General features: G+C 33.4%; 1 protein-coding gene across 1 annotated transcript; it reads left to right on the plus strand.

Moving 5' to 3' along the window:
* Positions 1–1,520: 1,520 nt before the first annotated feature.
* Positions 1,521–14,716, plus strand: LOC149798713 (uncharacterized). Its single transcript, XM_089956971.1, has 4 exons — positions 1,521–1,673; positions 2,769–2,806; positions 9,121–9,202; positions 13,212–14,716. Exons 2-4 carry the CDS (start codon positions 2,777–2,779, stop codon positions 14,507–14,509), a joined length of 1,410 nt encoding a protein of 469 aa, XP_089813097.1. The 5' UTR covers positions 1,521–1,673; positions 2,769–2,776; the 3' UTR covers positions 14,510–14,716.
* Positions 14,717–23,162: the final 8,446 nt, after the last annotated feature.

The raw sequence follows: 23,162 nt of genomic DNA on the forward strand, positions 1-23,162 counted from the left end.
CACAAAGGCATGTAGAACTGCATAAAACAGACAAAAAGGCAAATAAAACAAAACAAAAACCAGACACAAAGGCAAATAGAACAACACAAAACAGGCACAAAGGCAAATAAAACAACACAAACCAGGTACAAAGGCAAATAAAACAACACAAGCCAGGTACAAAGGCATGTAGAACAGCATAAAACAGACACAAAGGCAAATAAAACAAAACAAAAAACAGGCACAAAGGCAAATAGAACAACACGAACCAAGTACAAAGGAAAATAGAACAACACAAACAGGCATAAAGACAAATAGAACAACACAAACCAGGTACAAAGGCAAATAGAGCAACACAAGCCAGGTACAAAGACAAATAGAACAACACAAACAGGCACAAAGGCAAATAGAACAACACAAACAGGCACAAAGGCATATAGAACAACACAAACCAGGCACAAAGGCAAATAGAAGAAGACAAACAGGCACAAAGGCAAATAAAACAACACAAACCAGGCACAAAGGCAAATAGAACAACACAAACAGGCACAAAGGCAAATAGCACAACACAAACCAGGCACAAAGGCATGTAGAACAGCATAAAACAGTCACAAAGTCAAATAAAACAAAACAAAAGCAGGCAGAAAGGCAAGTAGAACAACACGAACCAGGTACAAAGGAAAATCGAACAACACAAACAGGCACAAAGTCAAATAAAACAAAACAAAAGGCAGGCACAAAGGCAAATAGAACAACACGAACCAGGTATATAGGCAAATAGAACAACACAAACAGGTACAAAGGCAAATAGAACAACACAAATAGGCAAAAAGGCAAAAAGAACAACATAAACAGGTAAAAAGGCAGATAGAACAACACAAACCAGGCACAAAGGCAAATAGAACAACACAAACCAGGTACAAAGGCAAATAGAACAACACAAACCAGGTACAAAGGCAAATACAACAACACAAACCAGGCACACGAGGTTCGATAGTGTGTCTTACACTAGAAGTTTATTATGGCATCGTTTACTGTAAATTTAATTATTGTCGCGGATATCGAAGTCGTGGGTCTTTTTCAAACCAAGGGACATTTTTGTCGGTACTTAATGTTTTGTATAAGAAACGGAGAACTTTTTTTATAAGATGAATCCTTGTTCGTTTGTGTTTAACTTCGTGGTTTCCTGCAACTTAAACATGTATGAAAATGTGTACCCACGATGAAATAGTGAACTCACTGTCATCATAAATAGGACTTAGATCTAATTTATTGCAGATCAAATGAAAATTCCTTTTGTGGGTTAATGAAACTACACAAGTAGTTAAGATTTTGGGTAAAGTAAAATGAATCACGAGCTCTTTGTTAAAGATGCCAGAAAAGGATTTCGCACCAAATAGGTAGACTGTACTTCCTTTTTGACAAGAAAGCTTGCGTGAGATCTTGTAATCAGTTATTTCTGTTATCATTTAACGCCACTTGAACCTATTGACCTTCTTTATGCATCTGAAATATTATCTACGCTGATTTTGCATTCTGAAGTTGTCGAGGCCAATGGGTTGGCTGATACTCTGTCTTGTTACCGGGCAAATAAATTCTACCGGGTAATAAGTCAACGACGTTCCGTGCAAGTTCAATCAATACTGCCTAAGTGTCGATTGCGGGTCATTCTCAGAGTATACGAGAGTTTGGGGGTAAGTATTTCATATGTTTCGCAGATTACGCCGTTTACAGCGTTCGTGCTTTTTTTTTTTTCATACATTTTTTTTTTTAAAAGTTGAACATGTACTTGCTGTTTTAATTACCATAATGTTGGTGATTTGCCTTTCTTGTCGTCGTTGTTGTCGTCGCTATCATCATCATCATCATATTATTATTATTATTAGTAGTAGTAGTAGTAGTAGTAGTAATAGTAGTAGTAGTAGTAGTATCAACATCATTGTCGTCGTTAAAATTTTGATTAATTCTTGTAATCCTAATTGATATATTATAGATCTCGTTTGATTTTCTAAACCAAAATTTGCACGTGCTTTATTATTGACGTAATCGTTTAATTACAAGCGTGTAAACTACAAATTGCAAGACATAATAATATACTTTAAATGCATATTATTCTTCTATATATCACAATTTAGAACTAAAATGCGAATTATTACGACCCAGTGATATTACTTTAATAAGAATTATTAGAACTACTTAGTGTTCAAATTATTACAACCCATTGATGTTCCTTTAATATAAATTGTTACAACTACTTAGAGGTCTTTTCTATTAAAATACATTGTTACAACTAATTTATATCCCTTTAATATCAGTTATTACAATTCGCTAGTGTTCTCCCTCTAGCAATACAAAAAATGCTCGATGAATGACAAATTGACAATTATAATTGTATAAAACTGTCTGTCTTCTATTCAAATTGTACCTCTCAGTTTCAATCAGGCTTTACATAATATGTTCACTTTTTTTAATTTTGAACTTTTCGTATTGTAGTTCATGGAAACTGACAAGCCAAAATGTTTGTTCCCCAAACGTTTGATGAGATGTTAACACATTTCAACTATTAAGCGACGATGCAGATAATGTTATATGCAAATATGTCAAATCTACAATAACTTAAAAACAATTAATTTCACTTCATGTATGCCATAATGAATTTATGTAATATCTGTGATAACATGCAATGTATGCCATAATGAATTTATGTAATATCTGTGATAACATGCAATGTATGCCATAATGAATTTATGTAATATCTGTGATAACATGCAATCTAACTGATTTTACAGGAAACAAGATGACTCATTTAATACGGAGTTTCGTACTGGTAAGTAGGTTTAATAAAACCAATTAATTACTTCAATAACGTATTAAAGCAAATTTTGCATTATTTACAAAACCGAAATTAATGAGTTCTGATTTATGAACCATGCATTATTTGTACACTTATTCGCATGCGCATCAATAAAATTATATTTTAAAAAATTGTCCATTGACTGCTTATTGGTAGGTTAATTGAATTAGTCTTTATCTATTGTTATGTCTAAAGCATCTGGGTTTATTTATGTTTAATAAAAACATTGTTCAGTCCCAAAATTACTAAGATGGTTAAAAATCCTTTACTACGATTGTCATTTCAATGCACTGTCTTGAAGATGAACATTAAAAATAACTAGTAACCGTTCGACCCCTCCAATGGCCTAAGTGGTTTGTGCTTCCGCCTCGAATGCGGGAGGCTGTGGGTTCGAACGCCAGCCAAGTCATGCCAAAGATTTACAAAAATTGTACTAGTGGCTCAGAGGTTAATGTTAGGACTGGCCGGCCTCGTGTCCGGATAATGTGAGTTGGTGGGACATGATTCTACCTATCTGCGGCATGATACCCCAGTGCTAGACATCAGTATAGACTGCCGCACTGCAAACATCGTAGCGATATGACTATAGTTGTTAAAGCTACATTAAAAATCCAAACATGCAAACACATTGCTAACGGTTCCTTCGGCTCAGTCAATTCAAAATAACCAGTGAATTGAAGCATGTTCGGCTGAAGTCAAAACATTTTTGTGATCATTAAATGTACTTTATTCTTCAAAATGATAGATGATATTCGTATCAGGTGCATTGATAATAAAAACATCAAAAACTTCCATTTGTCTACAAAGATATGATAATTTAATGAAAAGATGATATAAGACCTGTCCTGCTGACTTGGAGTGAAACAGCGTGGTTTTTTAAAGCCACTTTGCTTACATGTTTCATGAGGTAATAATCCATGTATTTCAAAAACCAATAAATATGCTTCTTTGCAATTATATGCCATTTTGTTAAAAAGCACCGTGTACGCTGAGAATCCTTTGATACTTTTACTTCTTTGTTGATTGTTTTATTGAACACAAGTTTTCAGGATTTGACGTGTCCTCCTATATCACCACCTGACCAGGTGTATGGGGAATTACCGTAAACTTACTTTTCATTTTGAAATATTTACATATGTTCTCTTACTCAGACACAATATAAACACATGCATATACCAACACATGCATCCAAAAATATTGTACACAAAGAACCACACATTGACAAACCACAAGGTGTTTTAAATTGACTGTTTGTTTCATTTGAAAGTATAGAAAACCTAAGAGTTCAAACCAAACATTTAGAAAAGGGTCCACTTTGTCTTAACATCATCACTTCTGTTATTCGCTTTGGGGATATATTTTCCCAGCCTTTTGTATGATAAAAAAACAATTTTTATGTTTATGAGATCTGAGATTTTCGATGCACAAAGCGATCTGCATATAATATCTATACAAGCAAAATAATGAAGTTGATAATATCATCAAAGGTTTTTTCCTATAAAGACATCTTTTTGTTTAATTTTAAATTTGGATCGTACGTTGGAATCCATTGCACAAATAATTTCCAAAAAGTGTTCAGTAACTGAACAGTCACAGAACAATTTCTCAATTTGTTTTATTCCTTCGTTATCGAAGGTGCATTTATTTTTATCACTTAAATTAATTTTTTTTCAAGAACTGAATTTTGACAATATTTATATGTAAAAGTCTAACTTTACAGCTAATCAGTAACGTGTCATATTTACACAGATTTGCCAAATCATAGGAGTTGATACATTCATTTGTTCCAGTTTCACAACCTAGCTGCCTAGACCAAGTTTCATTTTTACCATTTGGCTTTTGTATCTGGGTTCTTATTTTATAAATAAATATTCTTTGTTCTTACCCTAAGGAGCGACGTTTTGTCGAGTAATACATGGAAACTGTTTCCAGTTTCGAAAAAAACATAATTTTATTTTTCCTCTTCACTGATATATTTGAGATAAGAACAAAGTACTGTATAAATATAATATTTAGATTTCCTTGCTCTATTTCATTACAACTTAATGGAGATAGATCATTGTGTATCAAAAGGTGTTTAATAAGTACAACACCGTTTGTTCTCCCCCGTGTCTATGATTTAACATTATATGTAGTTACCAAAATTAGGAATATCTTGAGACAAGTATCCCAGTACAAACGATGGTTCATTTTTCCATTGTAATCAAGCATGCATAACATCATGCCAGAATATATTTTTAATTGCTTTAGAGATTTCGTTCAGTTCGGTTTTTCTAATTTTAATAGCAGCATACCTCCAAATGTTCCAAAATATTTGTTCAGAAACCAGTATTTGCCATAAACCATTATCGTTTAGTAAAGGCAAAAATTCCCGAATACCTTTATATCACAAACAAATTATAGCACGTTAATCATATTTAATCCCCTTACCTTAACGAGTATCTCTTCTTACCTTCCTTAGTGTGAAAATTTGGTTCAATAGTGGTTAAATAAATGGATTGTATGTCTATTCTGAAAAATAAAAAAAAAAACAAAGATTAAACAGATAAAACAAAATTGTATGATATTTATGAAAAATTAAAGAAAACAATAATCCTTTTTAATTTTGATGGGAGCGAATTATCACTTCAAGGTCAGAATCACGACCTAATCAAGCAACTAGTTAACATATCGTTGAAAGGGCAATGTAATATCATCTCACCGTACATTTTCGATAGCTCTAATAATGTTACACACTGAACTTGGTCGTGGCCTGTGAAGAAGCACTCGCGTTAGCTCTGAGACTAACACACACACACACACACACACACACACACACACACACACACACGCACACACACACACACACACATATATATATATATATATATATATATATATATATATATATATATATATATATATATATATATATATATATATATAATACATCTTTATCTCAATTAATACCTAATTTGTAACTTTTCTCCTGATAGCACCAAAAATGGTTTTTTTTAATTTTATTTGGATAATATTTTAATACTTGTAAGAAACCTTGCTCTAGTTTTAGTCGTTATTTTCAAAACATTTAAGGTTTTGGCGCCATTTTTCAGCTAATAATAGGCTGTATAGGACGGCCAGTATATCTGGTGCAAGAAAAACGCAAGTAAAAAAGCTATAAAATCCGCCTACCCACGGGAAACTCTTAACACATTTTCTCACACACTTATGTTTGCCGAGATGAGACTCAAACCAACATGGCCAGAGGTGAGGTGTAGTGATCTGTAGAGGGGAAAGCCGTTGACCACTCTGCCTCTTTTTAGTGGGAAATGAATATTTGTGTCATGATATATTATGTACACTTTGATATCAAGATTGAAAACAAAGGCGACTTTTAATCCCTCCTAGGATCGCCTTATATAGATTTGGCGATAATTTGTTTACCACTTCCATTTTTTATGGAATAAAAAATATTCACCAATATAAGGTTGTAATTGTGAATTCATATAATCTTGAATCAAAACTTAAAATATATAATGAAGATTTAAAGAGTTCTCGAAATATACTAGCATTACATTGAGCTAAAGCAAGGACTGCAAAACACAAGTCGGACATATTTAAGTGTCATGTTTTACATTGTACTGAAAAGTCAAATTATTCCTAATGGGGTCAAGTCCATACCTAACATTTATAAAATATATGAAAAGTTTGTTAAATTTCGCAGAAAAACAATGACGCATAACGTTTTCAGCATTCTATCATATGCTCTGCCAATAGTTTATGACTGTTTAAAAAATAAATGTAGAAATATAAACGTTATATATTGTACTATTTTTGTTTGAGTAAACTTTTTATTTAGTAATCACTTATGTATCTTCTTAAGGAAATATAATACAGTCATAGGTCGTTAATGAAATTTCACATTTGCATTTTGGACAATAAAACCTGAATGAATTCAATAAAGGTTTTTTTGCAATTTTATTTGTTTTTATTTTAAGATTCAGGCAATTTGACAGCTTAGTTGTAGATGGACTCTTCTATCCCATACACTGAACTCAGATATATAGTACAATATATAGTACAATATATAGTACAATTTGCTATATAGTATAATATATAGTACAATATATAGTACAATTTGATAAAGCAGGCAAACATTTGCTTCTTACAGCTATGTATTATGTTAGTACTTTCATTTGTAAATCATGTTAGCTTGTAATCACAAAACCCTCGTTTAATTCCCTATAAAAACAATTGTATTCTTCTCATTTGTATCTGTGTGGTATATCAAAGTTATTTTCTTTATATGGTGTACTGAAATGTTATGTTCGCAGAGGTGCATCACGTTATGAATGACCTATTTAGGATATACTTTACACAAACAAACATGTCATGAATGACCTATTTAGGATATACTTTACACAAACAAACATGTTATGAATGACCTATTTAGGATATACTTTACACAAACAAACATGTTATGAATGAACTATTTAGGATATACTTTACACAAAGAAAAATGTTATGAATGAACTATTTAGGATATACTTTACCCAAACAAAAATGTTATGAATGAACTATTTAGGACATACTTTGCACAAACAAAAATGTTATGAATGAACTATTTAGGATATACTTTACACAAACAAAAATGTTATGAATGAACTATTTAGGATATACTTTACACAAACAAAAATGTTATGAATGAAATATTTAGGATATGCTTTACCCAAACAAAAATGTTATGAATGAACTATTTAGGATATACTTTACACAAACAAAAATGTTATGAATGAACTATTTAGGATATACTTTACACAAACAAAAATATTATGAATGAACTATTTAGGATATACTTTACACAAACAAAAATGTTATGAATGAACTATTTAGGATATACTTTACACAAACAAAAATGTTATGAATGAACTATTTAGGATATACTTTACACAAACAAAAATGTTATGAATGAACTATTTAGGATATACTTTACACAAACAAAAATGTTATGAATGAACTATTTAGGATATACTTTACACAAACAAAAATGTTATGAATGAACTATTTAGGATATACTTTACACAAACAAAAATGTTATGAATGAACTATTTAGGATATACTTTACCCAAACAAAAATGTTATGAATGACCTATTTAGGATATACTTTACACAAACAAAAATGTTATGAATGAACTATTTAGGATATACTGTACACAAACAAAAGTAACCCCGGTATTTTGGACAACCGTCATCGAAATATAAAATGGAAAATAATGGTACAACTTCAACGTTTAATTTGATACTTTTACTCCAATGAATTAACCTACCCGTCGTACATCATTCACTGAATGAATCATATTAATGCTGACATCTTTATGGCTTTATATGATGTAACTGGAGTAGTGAGTTCATATTGTAAGCACAGTGTGAAATTACACTAGTTGCTTTCAAAGGGCATTGCGAATGGCATCAGGTACTGTATAAAGAAATCTAAATGCCTTCACTAATAGATAAAGAGAGTTTCTTTTCCACAAGCTTTAATTATTGTTTGCTATTTAATACGTAATCAGTGTTAAAACTGCTGCCATGTTGATAAATCTTTTATCCTGGCAGCCGTGCGCAGGTTCCAACGTCAAAGCTGATTTCCGGTCAAAACTGCTATTTTAGTTAGTTGCTTTGAATCTTTTATCTAGGTTTATAAAATGCTATATTTGTCTTGTTGGCCTCGTATTCATTATGCGGTAAAAAAAAGTATATAATTACACATTACAACACAGACGACGTCAGCATGCGATTATATAAGTGATATTCATCCAACGCACTAATAAGCTGGCCATTCTTTGAGGGTGCTGAAAGATCGCATTACATAATTCTTCAACTTTCGACAGTTAATGGCATGCTTTACATCTCTGAATCTTGGGAAGAAAAAAACCGCATAAAATCGTTTAAGCCTGTTGCAAAAAGATAGTTTCTTTATATGTACATTATCAAGATGTTTCAATAAATACATTTTAAATGCAGAAGTAGTTATCGTTTGTGATGCTATCTGAAACAACTTCATTGTCATTTTCGCCTTGTTTGCACACAATTTCAGGAAAAAAAAAGAACTTAGTCACATACAACAAGGCAAATTAGTATACACTTCCACAAGAATGAATAGAATCCCGTATCTGTTATGACGTTTTCTTGAAATTACATAAATAGCTGAATGTACCTCTGCTAGTTGCGTGTCCTTCATATATATATATATATATATATATATATATATATATATATATATATATATATATATATATATATATTTCAAGGTTACTGTTCTGTTCGGATTCAGTCACACCGTGGAAGATGACAGGTGCTATGGGCCTCCACCGCCATGTGTTTGTAAAGGAGGTAAGGACATACACTGATACATACATACATACATACATACATACATACATACATACATAGCACATAGTCGAGTGCTATTTTGTACATTTTGACTTTTTTCCCGTTGTGTTTTTAACATGAATTACAATTTATGCTTGATACAATCTTTATGTGCTGCTGCTCAAAAGATTTATTTATTCATTTATTATTTAGTTATTTATTTATTTATTACCGCTCCAGTGGCCTAGTGGTTAGAGCATCCGCCTTGGATGCGGGAGCTAACGGGTTCGAATCCTAGCCGAGTCTTACTAAACACTTATAAAACTGGTACTAACAGTTATTTATTTATTTAGTTACGCAACGAATTTATTTTGATCAATATCGAATACAGACAAGTTTAATAATTATGTCAAAACTACAAAGGACGTGTGGCTGCAAGTCCCAAATTTAAAACGGATCTAGATCTTTCCAATTGTAAAGTCGCCGATTTGTTGACCGGTTAGTCGGCGTTTGTACTATATACATAGATAACATAAATTAATAATTTTATATTTTGTTTGTTTTTGGAATAATCACACAGAGTACTTTTCTGTAATAAAAGTCTGTGTTTCTTTACAGTTACTTTGAAATTATCATATTTCATGCCTAACAATTTAGCACATAATTCTACATTCTACAATCTTGACAGTGAAATATAAATATCTGTATATTTGTCACTAATGCACAAATACTGTTAATGGACATTACGGTATAGATTACATATTCTTGAGACTGAAGAAAGTGCGACACCTATTGGTAACATTCAATTATTCCGCCTTCATCCAGATTTGCATAGATCACCTCAAGGTCACACCACAGTTTGGCTGAATGAAACTATAATAAATCTGTCGTCTCATTATCAATATATATATATATATATATATATATATATATATATATATATATATATATATATATATATATATATATATATATATATTTATTTATTTATTTATTTATTTATTTATTTATTGAAGAAAAACGCGCATACCGAATTCGACCGATTGACGAAAATAAAATACTGCAATGCTTACCATTGGAAAAGAGTCAATGGTCACCAGAATATTCTGTTCAAAATAACATTAATTTTGGACACACGGGATACCATCCCTGTGTTTTCATGACTTGCGATATGTCGGTCAACTGCGCACAGCTTTGAAAAGATGTAATGTTTATCCATCGGGCTATAGAAATGAAATACATTACCTTGGGCTGTTTCTGTCAGCATTTCAGTCGAATAATTAGGTAAGGTTTATAGCTAGTTTTACAAAATTCAACGTAACAACGCCAATAAATGGCAAACTAAACCGATCTTGTAAAAAATTAGTAAAACTCACCATTTTATATAAAAAAGCTATTATGTGGAAAAGAAACAATAACCAATAGGATGTAACGTGTTTATAACGTCTTGTTTATGGGAAAAAAATTCACTAAAGAATATAGAAACAGACTATACGCCGAGAAGTTTCGTGAGAATCCCGTTTTAGCGGCAAGCTGACATGTTGGGTACCAGACGATTTTGTACGGGACAATTTCTTGCAAAATAGGAAACTTGGATTAAGATGCAGAAATCTTTTAAGGTATACATTTCCATCTTTTATAAAAATGTATTTGTTTGTATGATTCTAACAGATACATAGTAAATAGGATTTTTTGGGTTACAGCTTCAAGAAGGTCATGGAGTGGGTCTTCATCTCGACATTTAGAAATCACATTTTCATATGCATTTCGAGTCGAAATGTGGGATATTTTTGTACATTTTATGAATATCACTTTACGCAGTTAAAGTACGATCGTTCTTTCTTGATACAAAATGGATTTTTGACAAAATAAAACCACGTGATCCAATGTTTACAGAAATGACGTATCGTTGCGCAGAGTTATAAGAAATATTTGATTGTTAATTCAAATTAATCTAAATAATGAACAACATAAAACCATAAATACACATCATATAAAACATTTAAAATGCAGATAATTGCTGTAAGCCAGTTTGTTACAAATGTAATGTAATTTTACTAAAGGATGGATAGCGTGGCAAGATAACATAACATGTATGGTACAAATGTAATGTAATTTTACAAAAGGATGGATAGCGTGGTGAGATAACATAGCATACATGGTACAAATGTAATGTAATTTTACGAAAGGATGGATAGCGTGGTGAGATAACATAACATGTATGGTACAAATGTAATGTAATTTTGCAAAGCATGGGAACTTTGGTAAGACTGCATGTATGGTACAAACGCAAAGTAATTTGACAATTGATGGGAACTGTGGTAAGAGAAAATAATATGTATGGTACAAAAGTAAACTAATTTCACAAATGATGGGAACTGTGGTAAGATTGCATGTATGGTACAAACGTAAAGTAATTTTACAAATGATGGGAATTGTGGTAAGAGAACAGAAATCAATTTATGTTATGTATATTCATTAAGCAAACGAAGATAATCAGTTATTTTTGTAGAAGTGCTGTATAGTTGTTCTCCGAATATTTATATTTTAGTAAGTATATCACGATTCTCAGAGTTATAAGATCATTAGATTTTATAGAAATACGACTTTAATGTACATCCTAGAAATGGAGCATTTTTCTTGTGTGTGCAAAAAAGGAAAACTAAAATGATAATGACAACCGTCACCTAGATTGTCCTTGTTAGACGATAAACGCTTTCTAATAGCTGCCTCCGTGTCAAAGAAACAACGGTATTATGTGGGTACCAGTATATACATATGGAATGGCATAGCTATACTGTAAGTGTTGTAGCAATGAAACATGTATATTTGATTGATAATTGTTTTTTAAAATGTACATATAAAAACTTTTACTCAAACTATAAATATTGTATCTCCAGGTTTGAATTTATTTGTTTGTAATTGTCTGTTGTACTTTTTGAATAATCGATCTTAAGTGAGGTTTTTTTTATACCTTATATACTCTAATCCAACTACAAATACACATATTTGGCTTAGTATTATGCGACTGGTCTGTGCAATTGTTTAAACCTAATGAGTAGATCAAACAAAATAGACCTTGATTTGCAGTATCATTATGCGACGGTACGTCAGGGTCTCTGTTCTTTGCAGTAAAATCTGACTTACATGCGAATAGACGGTTATTCGATTCACTCAAAATTCGGTATGACATTGTTTAGTGGATTCCATGATGAGCAAAAGACCCATTGAGAAGTCCACAGAAAACGTGCCCTAATTTTACTTGCTTTACCATTTATCCTCACACATAATTTAGTTTGGTAATACGTATATCTGATAAGAATAAATACTTTTTCATCTGCACAATTCTTTGTGATATAGTGTTGTCCTGCGTAACGAACAAAAAAAATGGTTTGGTAATAAGTGAAGGCAAAATATACTTAACATTGCTTACATATGTACAAATCAATTCAAATTGAAAAAGGCAGGTCTTTTATACTAAAAAAAAAACCTTCAGAACCTTGATTATTCTTCAACAAGGAACATTTAACAACTCGTTGGTCTTGAAAAAAGTAACAAAAAGAAGCGAAACTATCAACTCTATTAACAGTAATAAAACGGTTATTTCTCTAAGTTAAAAAGCGAAAGATTAAGACGAATTAGCAATATTGCGAACTAGATCCCAAATAATCCTAAATGTTATATGACATGTCCAAATATTTCGAATGTAACCAACCTACTTCCAATATTGAATGTGCTGATATGTAGTAGTCTTGAAATTGCTGATGTATTATATATATATATATATATATATATATATATATATATATATATATATATATATATATATATATATATAGTTTATACGCAACGATTGATCAAGTTAAAACGTGTTTAAGATCATAGTACTGCCAAATCACATTCCTAAAAAAGTATCAGAATTTCTTTGATTTTTTGTTGCCAACTATCCTAACTTTCAAAATATTTTATATCCAGATTTATGACCTCATTCTTACTAAAAAATGAACCTCTCTCGCATAATCCATTTCAGTGGTAATTGACTGCAGCTACAAGCATTTCAGTAAAGTGCCCAGACTGATAGACCCAGATGATCGCTACGATGTCCTGAACTTGGGAGGCAACGCCCTGAATCAAATTCAAGCCAGAATGTTCGAAAATATAACTGTCCATACCATACGCTTGAACAACTGCAATCTCGGCCACATCGATGATAATGCCTTTGGAGGAATAGAACAATATCTAACTACGCTCGATTTAAGAGATAATCATCTTGGTGAAGGCATTAAATCTCTTCCAAACGCTCTTCTTCATCTCCACAAGTTACAATACCTTGATGTCTCTGGTAACGCCTTTCGTGCAAGAGATTACACCGACCACGTCATGCGATCTATTGGTGCCAGTCTTACCACTTTCATCTTTGGTGACGATGCTACTCATAACCTCACGGAATGGCCTGCAAGTATTCGCCATCTTCAACAGCTGGTGAATTTGGACGTAGAGGGAGGTTTCCTGGTATTCCTTCCAGCGGAGGCCTTTCGTGGCTTCGAGGTAACTCTCAGGAATCTGACCTTCAATAAAGTAACCACATACACGGTACCGTTGGGAATTGCGTCGTTAAGAAACCTGGATGAACTTCACATGGACAATCTTCGAGAATTCAGTAATTCTGGCTTAATTGAGCAACCATTCCAAGGGGTGAGTAAGACACTTAGAATATTATCCCTGAAAAACGATACATTGACCGTTTTCCCAGAGGTGATCAAAAGTCTGATCAATTTAAAAGAACTAACCCTTGATGAGAATACATTGAAGTTTGTCAGCGACGACTCAATCTCACTCTTACAACAGAGGAATGTTACCTTTCTGAGCCTCAGATCATGTGATTTGAGTAGGGTTCCTGGCGCCATTTCCAACATCTCGGGCCTTCAGACACTGGACCTGTCTTATAACAGAATTACAAGTATCGAACAGAATGATGTACAAAACATGACCAACCTCAAAACCTTGTCGCTTGCCGGAAATCCTCTGGAATATGTGTCAAACATGTCCTTCAGAGGCTTATATAGTCTGGAATCAATGGACCTGTCCTCGACTAGACTTACAGTCATTTCCCAAGCCATTGAGCACCTCAGTAGCCTTCAAACTCTGGATCTGAGCAACAACACAATTGACTGCAATTGCGATTTGGTTTGGTTGAAGCGATTCCTTGGCTGCACCACAAGCGCAATAAACATAAAGGGTAAATGTGAAACGATCGATATTGGAGTCCAAGATTATGTGAACACATTTATCCCAAACTGTCTCGCCTATCGCGACACTCATTGTTAAGCTCCAGAACGGTGGTTAGACTGAACTATGGTGTAAAACTGGCTTATTCGTAAAACAACTTGTTGTAATTCATCAGAAAATATATATAACGAAATTCCTCATTCAATGTACGTGTTCATGCTACAATATGTATCAAGCTTTTTGTAGTTTTGCAAAATTGAAATAAACTTCAGACAACGTCAGGCATAATATGACGTAACAAACTCAGTCCATGTTTTCACTCACTTTTACTGATTAAAATAAAAGAATGAAGATTCTCTTTTAGACTGTGCGGTTAACGAATCTCATCGTAGATAGTTCTTTTATAGAAAAGTTGAATGGTAATATTTCTACTAATGCCTATTCTTATTTTGAGAAGTTTTCCCAAGTAATAAGTGAAAATAGAACAGATTACGATAATCTCATTTTACAGCATTTTATTTAAAAATGAAATGCTGGAATCATAGTAGCTCCATACTGTTCCGTCCAATATACGAAGCCTAATGATCTTTTTAAAAGCTGACGATATACTTTTTATCATAAAAATTCTTTGTGTAAAACGATACTGGGAAATATCTTGATTAATAACAGAACAGAATGTAATGTCACTACGAGATAACGAAGTAAAGGAATAGCAAGAATCCTCCCTATGAGATAACGAAGTAAAGATGACGATTAATATTCAAAACTTGTCCGAGATCCATAAAAAATATCATAAAATCTGAATGCGCAATGTAAATTATTTGCTTTACGGAAAGCGATCCAGTGGCTATTTACAAGCAAGGAAACCAAAGCGGACTGATACTATTTGTCACGTTTCTCTGTCTCAGAATCATTTAGTAATTAGTAATGAACAAAATGATATAGTAGAGCAATATTATTTTTAAAAATATTGATGTTATACAAACTCCTGTGCGCGTGTGTGTTTAGCTAATTATTCAAAGAACGTTTTGTACTGATTTAGAATGTTGGCAAGTAGGTCAGCACATTTCGCCATTAATTGATGACTTGTAGCAATGAAAATTGACAATCTTGAGTTTGCACTTGTGATTTGCTCTCGACCAATCAGAAAAAAGCGTTACTTTTCAAAGTTCGTTTCTGATTGGCTGAGAGTGATAACTCAATCTCAAACTCTACCTCAAATTGGTATGACCACAACCTGAGCCTCTTTGACTGAGGTGAAAAGCTGTAAAGCGCAATGAATACGTCATTGTGGTTTTTTATGCTACTTTTCATATAGAGCTTAGCAGAGTGATTTTTTTAAGACAGGTTCAGAAAATTATTGTTTCACTCTCTCTTAGAATTAGGGCATTAATGTATTCAAGGTTTTGATAACAAAGATGTGACAATATTTTGATGGTAAATCCACCTCCAAGTTTTCCCGCATATAAAACAGCTTGCTACAGAATGCAAGTTTAGTGCACACATTGTAGTTTAATTGTGTACTAAATTTATAAATGGGAGGAGGACCTGTTCCTGACAAAAAATACTTATTGGCAGATCATCTCTTTATAAGAATAGAGTATGCTTTTATTTTGAACATTAATAGAAGAACGTGGTGTCTAGGTCGTGGCAATAATGACAGGTAAATAATAAACAGTAATTTATTTCAGCAATTTGGAAACAAATGTTTAGAAAAGAATGTCAATAATAATAGTTGCTTTTGGTGTCTTCCCTAATCCAGTCCCAACCCGGCTTCATCCTGTGACAAGGCAACATCAATACATTGCAGTGGGTTATTTGTATAGTCACAAATGGAGGAATGGTGCTCTGATGTTTTAATGAAAAATGCTTTATCATTCTGAAAAATAAACAAGAACAGAAAATTCAATCAGAGATAAGGCCTCGTTGATTTAACTCGTTAAGGGATGAAGCAGAAATGAACAGCTCGAGGACAGCTAATGGATTTTTGAAATAGAGATTATATTTGCTTCTAAGTAGAGTATGTTTCCTGCATTTTAAACTATGCTTTTTTTAAATTAAAATTTGGCTTAAAAGTCCTATTGATGGCGAGACCTGAATTAAGAGAAACCCTCAACTTTTATTAAGCTCTTCACGTTTGCATCGTCAAATCAAGTATGTATAAATATTTTGTCTTTGATCTGGCCACTTCTCTCCAGTATCAAAATTCGAAAATGTCTTCTGTAAGGGGCTACGTGAACGGTGACGTACGGTATTTTTAAGTATGAGAATCGAAATGAATACAAGATTCTCTGTCCGTCAGTAACATATACAACTGACTTCCGGTGTGGTGATCTGAGATGCGTCCACAAACATTAAGTTTTTGGTCAACCAAAGCTTCTATAAATGGAATCTATGTTGACAATGTACATGATGATAGTTTTTAGAACTGGTCAAGAAGCGCTCGGATCAATATAACTTTCATGCGACGAGAAATTTAAATTGCACTAACACACGGACACACAATTTTAATCACTCGGATAGAATATACATAAAAACTTTCCTACGTTAGTAAAGTATTAGACAGGAGGCGAGTGAAATTTCGTCCAAAGGAAATACTACTCTATGTAATTGTTTAATATAAATGAAATTAATGTAAATTAAAGATTGTTATTTCTTTCGCTGATAAAGTTTATAATAATTTGATTGCATGAAGAATGAACAAACATGAATGGGTGGTCCATGCAGTCGAGAAAAGCAGGTCAGTGCATTCCCATTTTCATGACTGCTAACGTAAGTATACAATTTCAATACCGATATGCAACATTATCTAAGAAACTATATTACATGTAAATACAAATAATATCAATGAAGTATAAAAAGAGATAGATATTTTTTTCTTTGTCTATTCAAATTCCGTTAGAGATGTTTTGACTCGTACGTAGCAGTGGAATGTTGTATCTCATGCCCATAGAAAATATGTAATTTGCTAGCTCCACTCGGTAGTGACAAAGAGTAGTCGCTTTACACAGAGGCAAGGAACATTAAATAACAGTGGATTTAATCATACCTGCTTGATATCTATAAGGAGAATATTTATCTTTTCTTTAATACAAATTAATTATCGTTTATAATCAAATGTGAAAATAAAAATACTTAAAAATATATCCATGTCAGACAAACTGATCTCATTTAAACGTACGTGCCGGTCAGACAAAGATTCTGATAATGTCAATCATTCCATGCTAATTGCATGACCAAATTGGAACGAGTCTAGAAATGGGTGAACGTTAAAACGAGTACATAACTGGGTTGGAAAACGAACAACTGGTTGATTATGAAAATTAAAATTTCACTAAAAAGAATATTTTGATAGACGATCCCCTATGTAACTGAAAATAATAGGAACGCTGCTTTATTGTTAGAATTTCATTCCTTTAACAAACTTGACTTTCGACCAACCCTTATTGAAATTTGCACCTAAATTTGGTGCGGAACGGAAAGCATTTGTTTCAGACACATGAAGATCAATACATTTTCCTGGATCAGAGGGTTTTTTCTATAAAGAAGCTTCCATTCAGGGTGGATCTGTGCTCACAAATACAGGATAAACCGGAATGTTAAGGTTAATGAAATGAGTACCATGGTGTATACATAGGTTTGCAATGGGATCGCAATAAGTACGTGAATCCTTCCATCTCTTCATTTATGTAATCGTGGACAGTAGAACATTGTCTGGCACACTGTTCTATTTACGAGTGTGCATACTGGGAAGTAGTATTTTGCTTCAAAAGAAATAACCACAGTCAATAAAGAGTCGTATCCGATATTTCAAATCTAATAAACTCGGCCTTCTCTTCCTTTAATAAACATTCTGTCTTTTTTAAATATGCATTTTATTCCCCGAGTATTTACATGTGAGAGTTAAGATCCTGCATACATCTAAGTAAAGTTAGTGAATATTTGATTTCATAGTTCATAGTAGGCGACACAAGCAGTTTAATTTGGTCATATAAATTCTTGATATTTTGTTTTTATGTTAGCAGTTTAGCTGTCACAATGACCTAGTTTCGGGTTAATATTGTTGCATGTTCGAAAAACATTATCTTTATCAGTGCCAGATCAGGTCAAGTGTTGGGTTTAGAAAATTTCAAAAGGGCCTGGACTTTCTTCAAAAAGGGCACTAATACAAACGTCTATATTTACTAACAGTCTGCATAATGTACAATAAATGTGCGAATGAATGAAACGATGGTCCTAATTCAAGTGATACGTGACTGTCCGTTTGTTTGTGTACAGATATTTTTATGCTTGTAATATTGTAATTATCCAATATACACAATTGTTATTATTATTAGTAGTAGTATCAGTAGTAGTAGTAGTATTGTTACTACTACTACTACTACTACTACTACAAAGAAAAAGAGAGGAAGAAGAAAACGTGATAATGAAAATGTGGTACTTTTGATATCTACAGCAAAAGAACCCATTCCCGTACACGCTTGATTATCTTTATGCCGAAGTTATTTTTCTTTCATGTCATGAACAAGAAATCATTAGCAAACTTCCAAAATAAATATAGGTATAATTAACATTATAAGATATAAATAATAGCTAATTTGCCGAAAAATCAAAAGAAAAAGTGTCCGTAAATAATTAGTTCTTGGTGATGATGACAACCCGCTCATGGAATTAATTATTTCTAAAACAACATATCAACTGATTTCTTTGTTTATTGCACAATAACACAAGTAAGATAGTGCACGCCTTATCCAATAAAGCTGACTCTGGCTTAGACAAACACTGTGATGGTGGTGGTTGGGGGAAGGGGACTCGAAGAACACCCTTTGGTTCTAACCCTGGCTCATCCTATGGTATGATTAGAACTTGCACCCTTTCAACTTGAGAGGACGGCACGCTATTGACCGCTGCTCCGTTGATCGTTATTTAAAGTAATATCCACGCCCACGAGCGCATTTGGCTATTTCAATATTCCAGAACCAGGATAACGGGGTCAGCTAACTCTATCAGACATGATTTTATTTACTTATATAAAGTTATGATTACTTATAACAACACAAAGTTTTTGGAACATTTTAAATAATGCTATTTTAAACACATAAATGAACAGTGACTTGATACTGTTATATATATATATATATATATATATATATATATATATATATATATATATATATATATATATATATAACTGCCCAGGTCACTTAAAATTACTATTAACCTAGTCATTTTCTGCTAAAGGATGCAGCTCATTCAATTGGAAACAGATGTACAGTAGGAGATATGCGCAACGAATCATGCGAACGCACAAACTAGTACATATTGAGTATGTTACGCACACACACACACACACACACACACACACACGGTCGCCACCAAATTCGAATAAAAGCTGTACTGTGCGAGACATCACCGCACTCGGTGCAGTCAAGCCTATACTGTGTCGGATAACTGAGGGCATGCACGATATACACTATGGTAAGACTCCACATCCACCTAGACGTACTCCCGCCCACTCCCCTCCCTAATCTGATCATCTGTCTCTCTCTCTCTCTTACACGATCCCTAATCCATCCCGTATCGCTCTTCCTTGTTGAGTATCTGATAAGAAGGACAAACGAACCTAGGCGGTCCCTTTGATTATATCTACAAATGCATCCAGGAAGATAGCAGTATCATAGGTCAAGAGTCGGGAACGCACCAATTTTAATGAGTCCTCGCTGGAAGAAAACTTATCCATGAATCAAGATAAAACGATTAGTAGTTGAATATACGACCAATGACAATGTAGAACTATTGGCCTGTCGTTATATAGCGTCCTTGAAACTGGGTCAGGTCACCTCAAACTTCTTAAGGCATACATGATAAAACAAGAAGTGCGCACGATATAAAGGCAGTAGAGGTCAAGAAGTTCCAGTCCAGACGTGCTTATGAAGTATGGATCAAGAGGTCAGATTTTTGAGGGAGACATAAACCTCTCAACCCCCTAAAAATGGGTAATATATTACAGATTGGGTTTGGGTTTCTGAAATAAGAGTCCCCCCCCCGACCCGTCTAGATTCTTGACGTTTTTTGTAATTATTTACACGTCGTGTTCTGTACCTTACATGTATCTTATTTTCATAAACAGGTCAATTTTCGAATTAGCACTAATAATTGCAACTCATTTATATATTTTCTCTAGTAAAACAAAACTGCTCGAAGCACGACAAAATGACAACTCTAATTATGTGAAATTAAGTCATCTCTTCAACTAATAAATTGAAATCATATTGTAATAGTCTGTTCATCATTTATTTTGAACCTTTCATAGTGTACGTCGTGGAACTGGTCAAATCAAACATTTTGTTCAGCAAACTTTTAATGATCTTAAAACATTTCAGCCATTATTCGGCGTTGCAGTGATTGTGTCGAATCTAAAATAAACTTAAGGTAATGTATTTCACTACCTGTATGTTTTTATCTCATAGCTGGGATAACATCAAATCTGACTGATTTTGCAGGAACTAAGATGGCTCATTGATACCGAGTTTGCTAATAATAAGTAAATATAGTTAATTCAAATAACAGAAATAATGAGTTGAAGGAAAAGTGGACCCTTTTGTCAACTTTTGGTACCCAATTTCCTACATGTTATTTATTTTAGATCAACAAAAATACAGGCAATTGAAATCACCTCGGTGATTGTGAGTGAGTGGTTCTTTCTGTATATTTGTGAGTGTAGTGTGTGTTGTGTCTGTGTAAAGGACTACATGTAAAGATCAGGATGGCAAATAATTTAAGGCAATGCCCCATACACCAGGTCATGTGGTGATCTTTATTGCAAATTCTGACAATCTCATTAAAAAAGCTTTGTCAAAGCAATCAATTACTTAATTGATTTATTTCAAATATTTTGCGTTATTAACAAAAAAGACAAGATAGTCATAGTTTTCATTTTCAGCCAAGCATCACTTACCCAATTATTCGTCTGCGCATCAGTTTTAATCATTGATAGATTAATCGAATTAGTCTTTAAGCATCTATAATTATTTATCTTTAACATAGACCCTTTAAGTCCCAAAAATACCAGCTCTAACAATCTTACACACAGAACTCGGTCGCGAACTGCGCGAACGCTTTTCAGTACTTGTGTTAGCTTTGAGAATAGTGCATACTTTATAAATTGTATTATTATAAAACTTTTATTAATAACAAATTTTAAATATATTTTGCCTGATAGCTCCAAACGCCTTTATTCCTGTATTTAATTAAATAAGTATTTCATAATGTTAGGAAACTTGGCTTCTGTTATTAGCCTTATTTTAACCCATTATTGGTGTGGCGCCATTTTTCAGTACCTCATAGGCCATACCTAGGGGCTATCATATATGACGAAGTAAGAAAACAGGAAAACCCTCCCAACCAAAACTCTAGATCATAGTAAACCATACGCAAATCACAACAACAGTAATTATCATCAATCAGTATGTATCCTACACAACGTAAATGCTTGATACTGTGGCAGTGGAACTGCCGCGGGATCATTAAAAATTTGCCGAGCTAATCCAAAAAATTAACACCGACCAACTAAAACCGGACTTTATCTGCTTACAAGAAACCCACCATACTCAGGACTCTAAGACCATCCCCAAAATTCCAGGATACTCAACGGTATATACTAAAAATAGATCCAACGGAAAAGCATAAGGGGGGCTAACACCTTATATTACTGACTCACTTCCAAACACACTACATAAGTTGCCTCAGATCAAAACCAGGACACACCAGAACAAATAGAAATGCAAACCATCATGACTAACACTGGCCAGAGGAAAACCTTATCATATGTGGGAATTTTGACGCCCAACGTAAGATTAGGAGGAAAAACACAAAATCTAAGGGGAAAACTACTTGGAAAACGAACAACCAAGCAACCATCCCCCAAATTGACTTGAAATCGAATCAACAAAGAAAATGCAAAAACTGCTTGGCAATACACTTTGCAAGCATGAACAACAACTCCAGCCATACCCCAAAATCCAAAGAGCACCGCCCAAATGTAAAACAAAAGTATCCAAAGCTCTTCTCTGACCTAGGATCCAAACAATCTAGTTAAATGAGTACTTCTCAATAGAAGAATGGATAGCTGCACTTGCTAAGAAAAAGGCAACCTCAACCGGAGAAGACAAACGTGGCTATGAAATATACAACCACATCCCGGGAAACATAACCGAAATCATACTAGATCTACTTAATAATAGCGGACGCATGGGTCAACTACCCAAAAGTTGGAAAAAAGCTATCATCATTACATTCCCCAAACGTGGAAAAACCTCAAATGACATCAATGCATATAGACCTATATCTCTAACTTTAAACATATGCAAAATAATGGAAACAGTTATTAATGACAAACTAAAACACCATCTGGAAAGCAACAACTACACTGCAGAAACATATTTCGCAACAAAAGATCAACCCTGGACCATTTGTTCAGACTCGAAGCAAGCATCAAGCTATCATTTAATGCCAAACGCAAATGCAATAGACACCTAATCGCCGTAATTCTCGACCTAGAAAAAACATTCGATTTGGTCTGGACAAATGGTCTTATTGCGACACTTAGCTGATTTCCTAACAGATAATAGTGACAAAAGTAAGGGACTAATACTCAGATATATACAACCTATAAAACGGTACGCCACAATGTAGCGTGCTTAGCCCAATTTCATTCAACATCATGGTAAACGACCTTGACATTATAATTAAT

This window comes from Sinohyriopsis cumingii, chromosome 5, assembly GCF_028554795.1.
Source record: "Sinohyriopsis cumingii isolate HCF-2022 chromosome 5, ASM2855479v2, whole genome shotgun sequence".
NCBI lineage: Eukaryota > Metazoa > Mollusca > Bivalvia > Unionida > Unionidae > Sinohyriopsis > Sinohyriopsis cumingii.

Coding starts and splice junctions, on each gene's coding strand:
- LOC149798713 (XM_089956971.1), top strand. CDS start 2,777: ATGACTCATTTAATACGGAGTTTCGTACTG. Junction 2,807..9,120: donor TAATACGGAGTTTCGTACTG/GTAAGTAGGTTT, acceptor ATATATTTCAAG/GTTACTGTTCTGTTCGGATT. Junction 9,203..13,211: donor GCCATGTGTTTGTAAAGGAG/GTAAGGACATAC, acceptor AATCCATTTCAG/TGGTAATTGACTGCAGCTAC.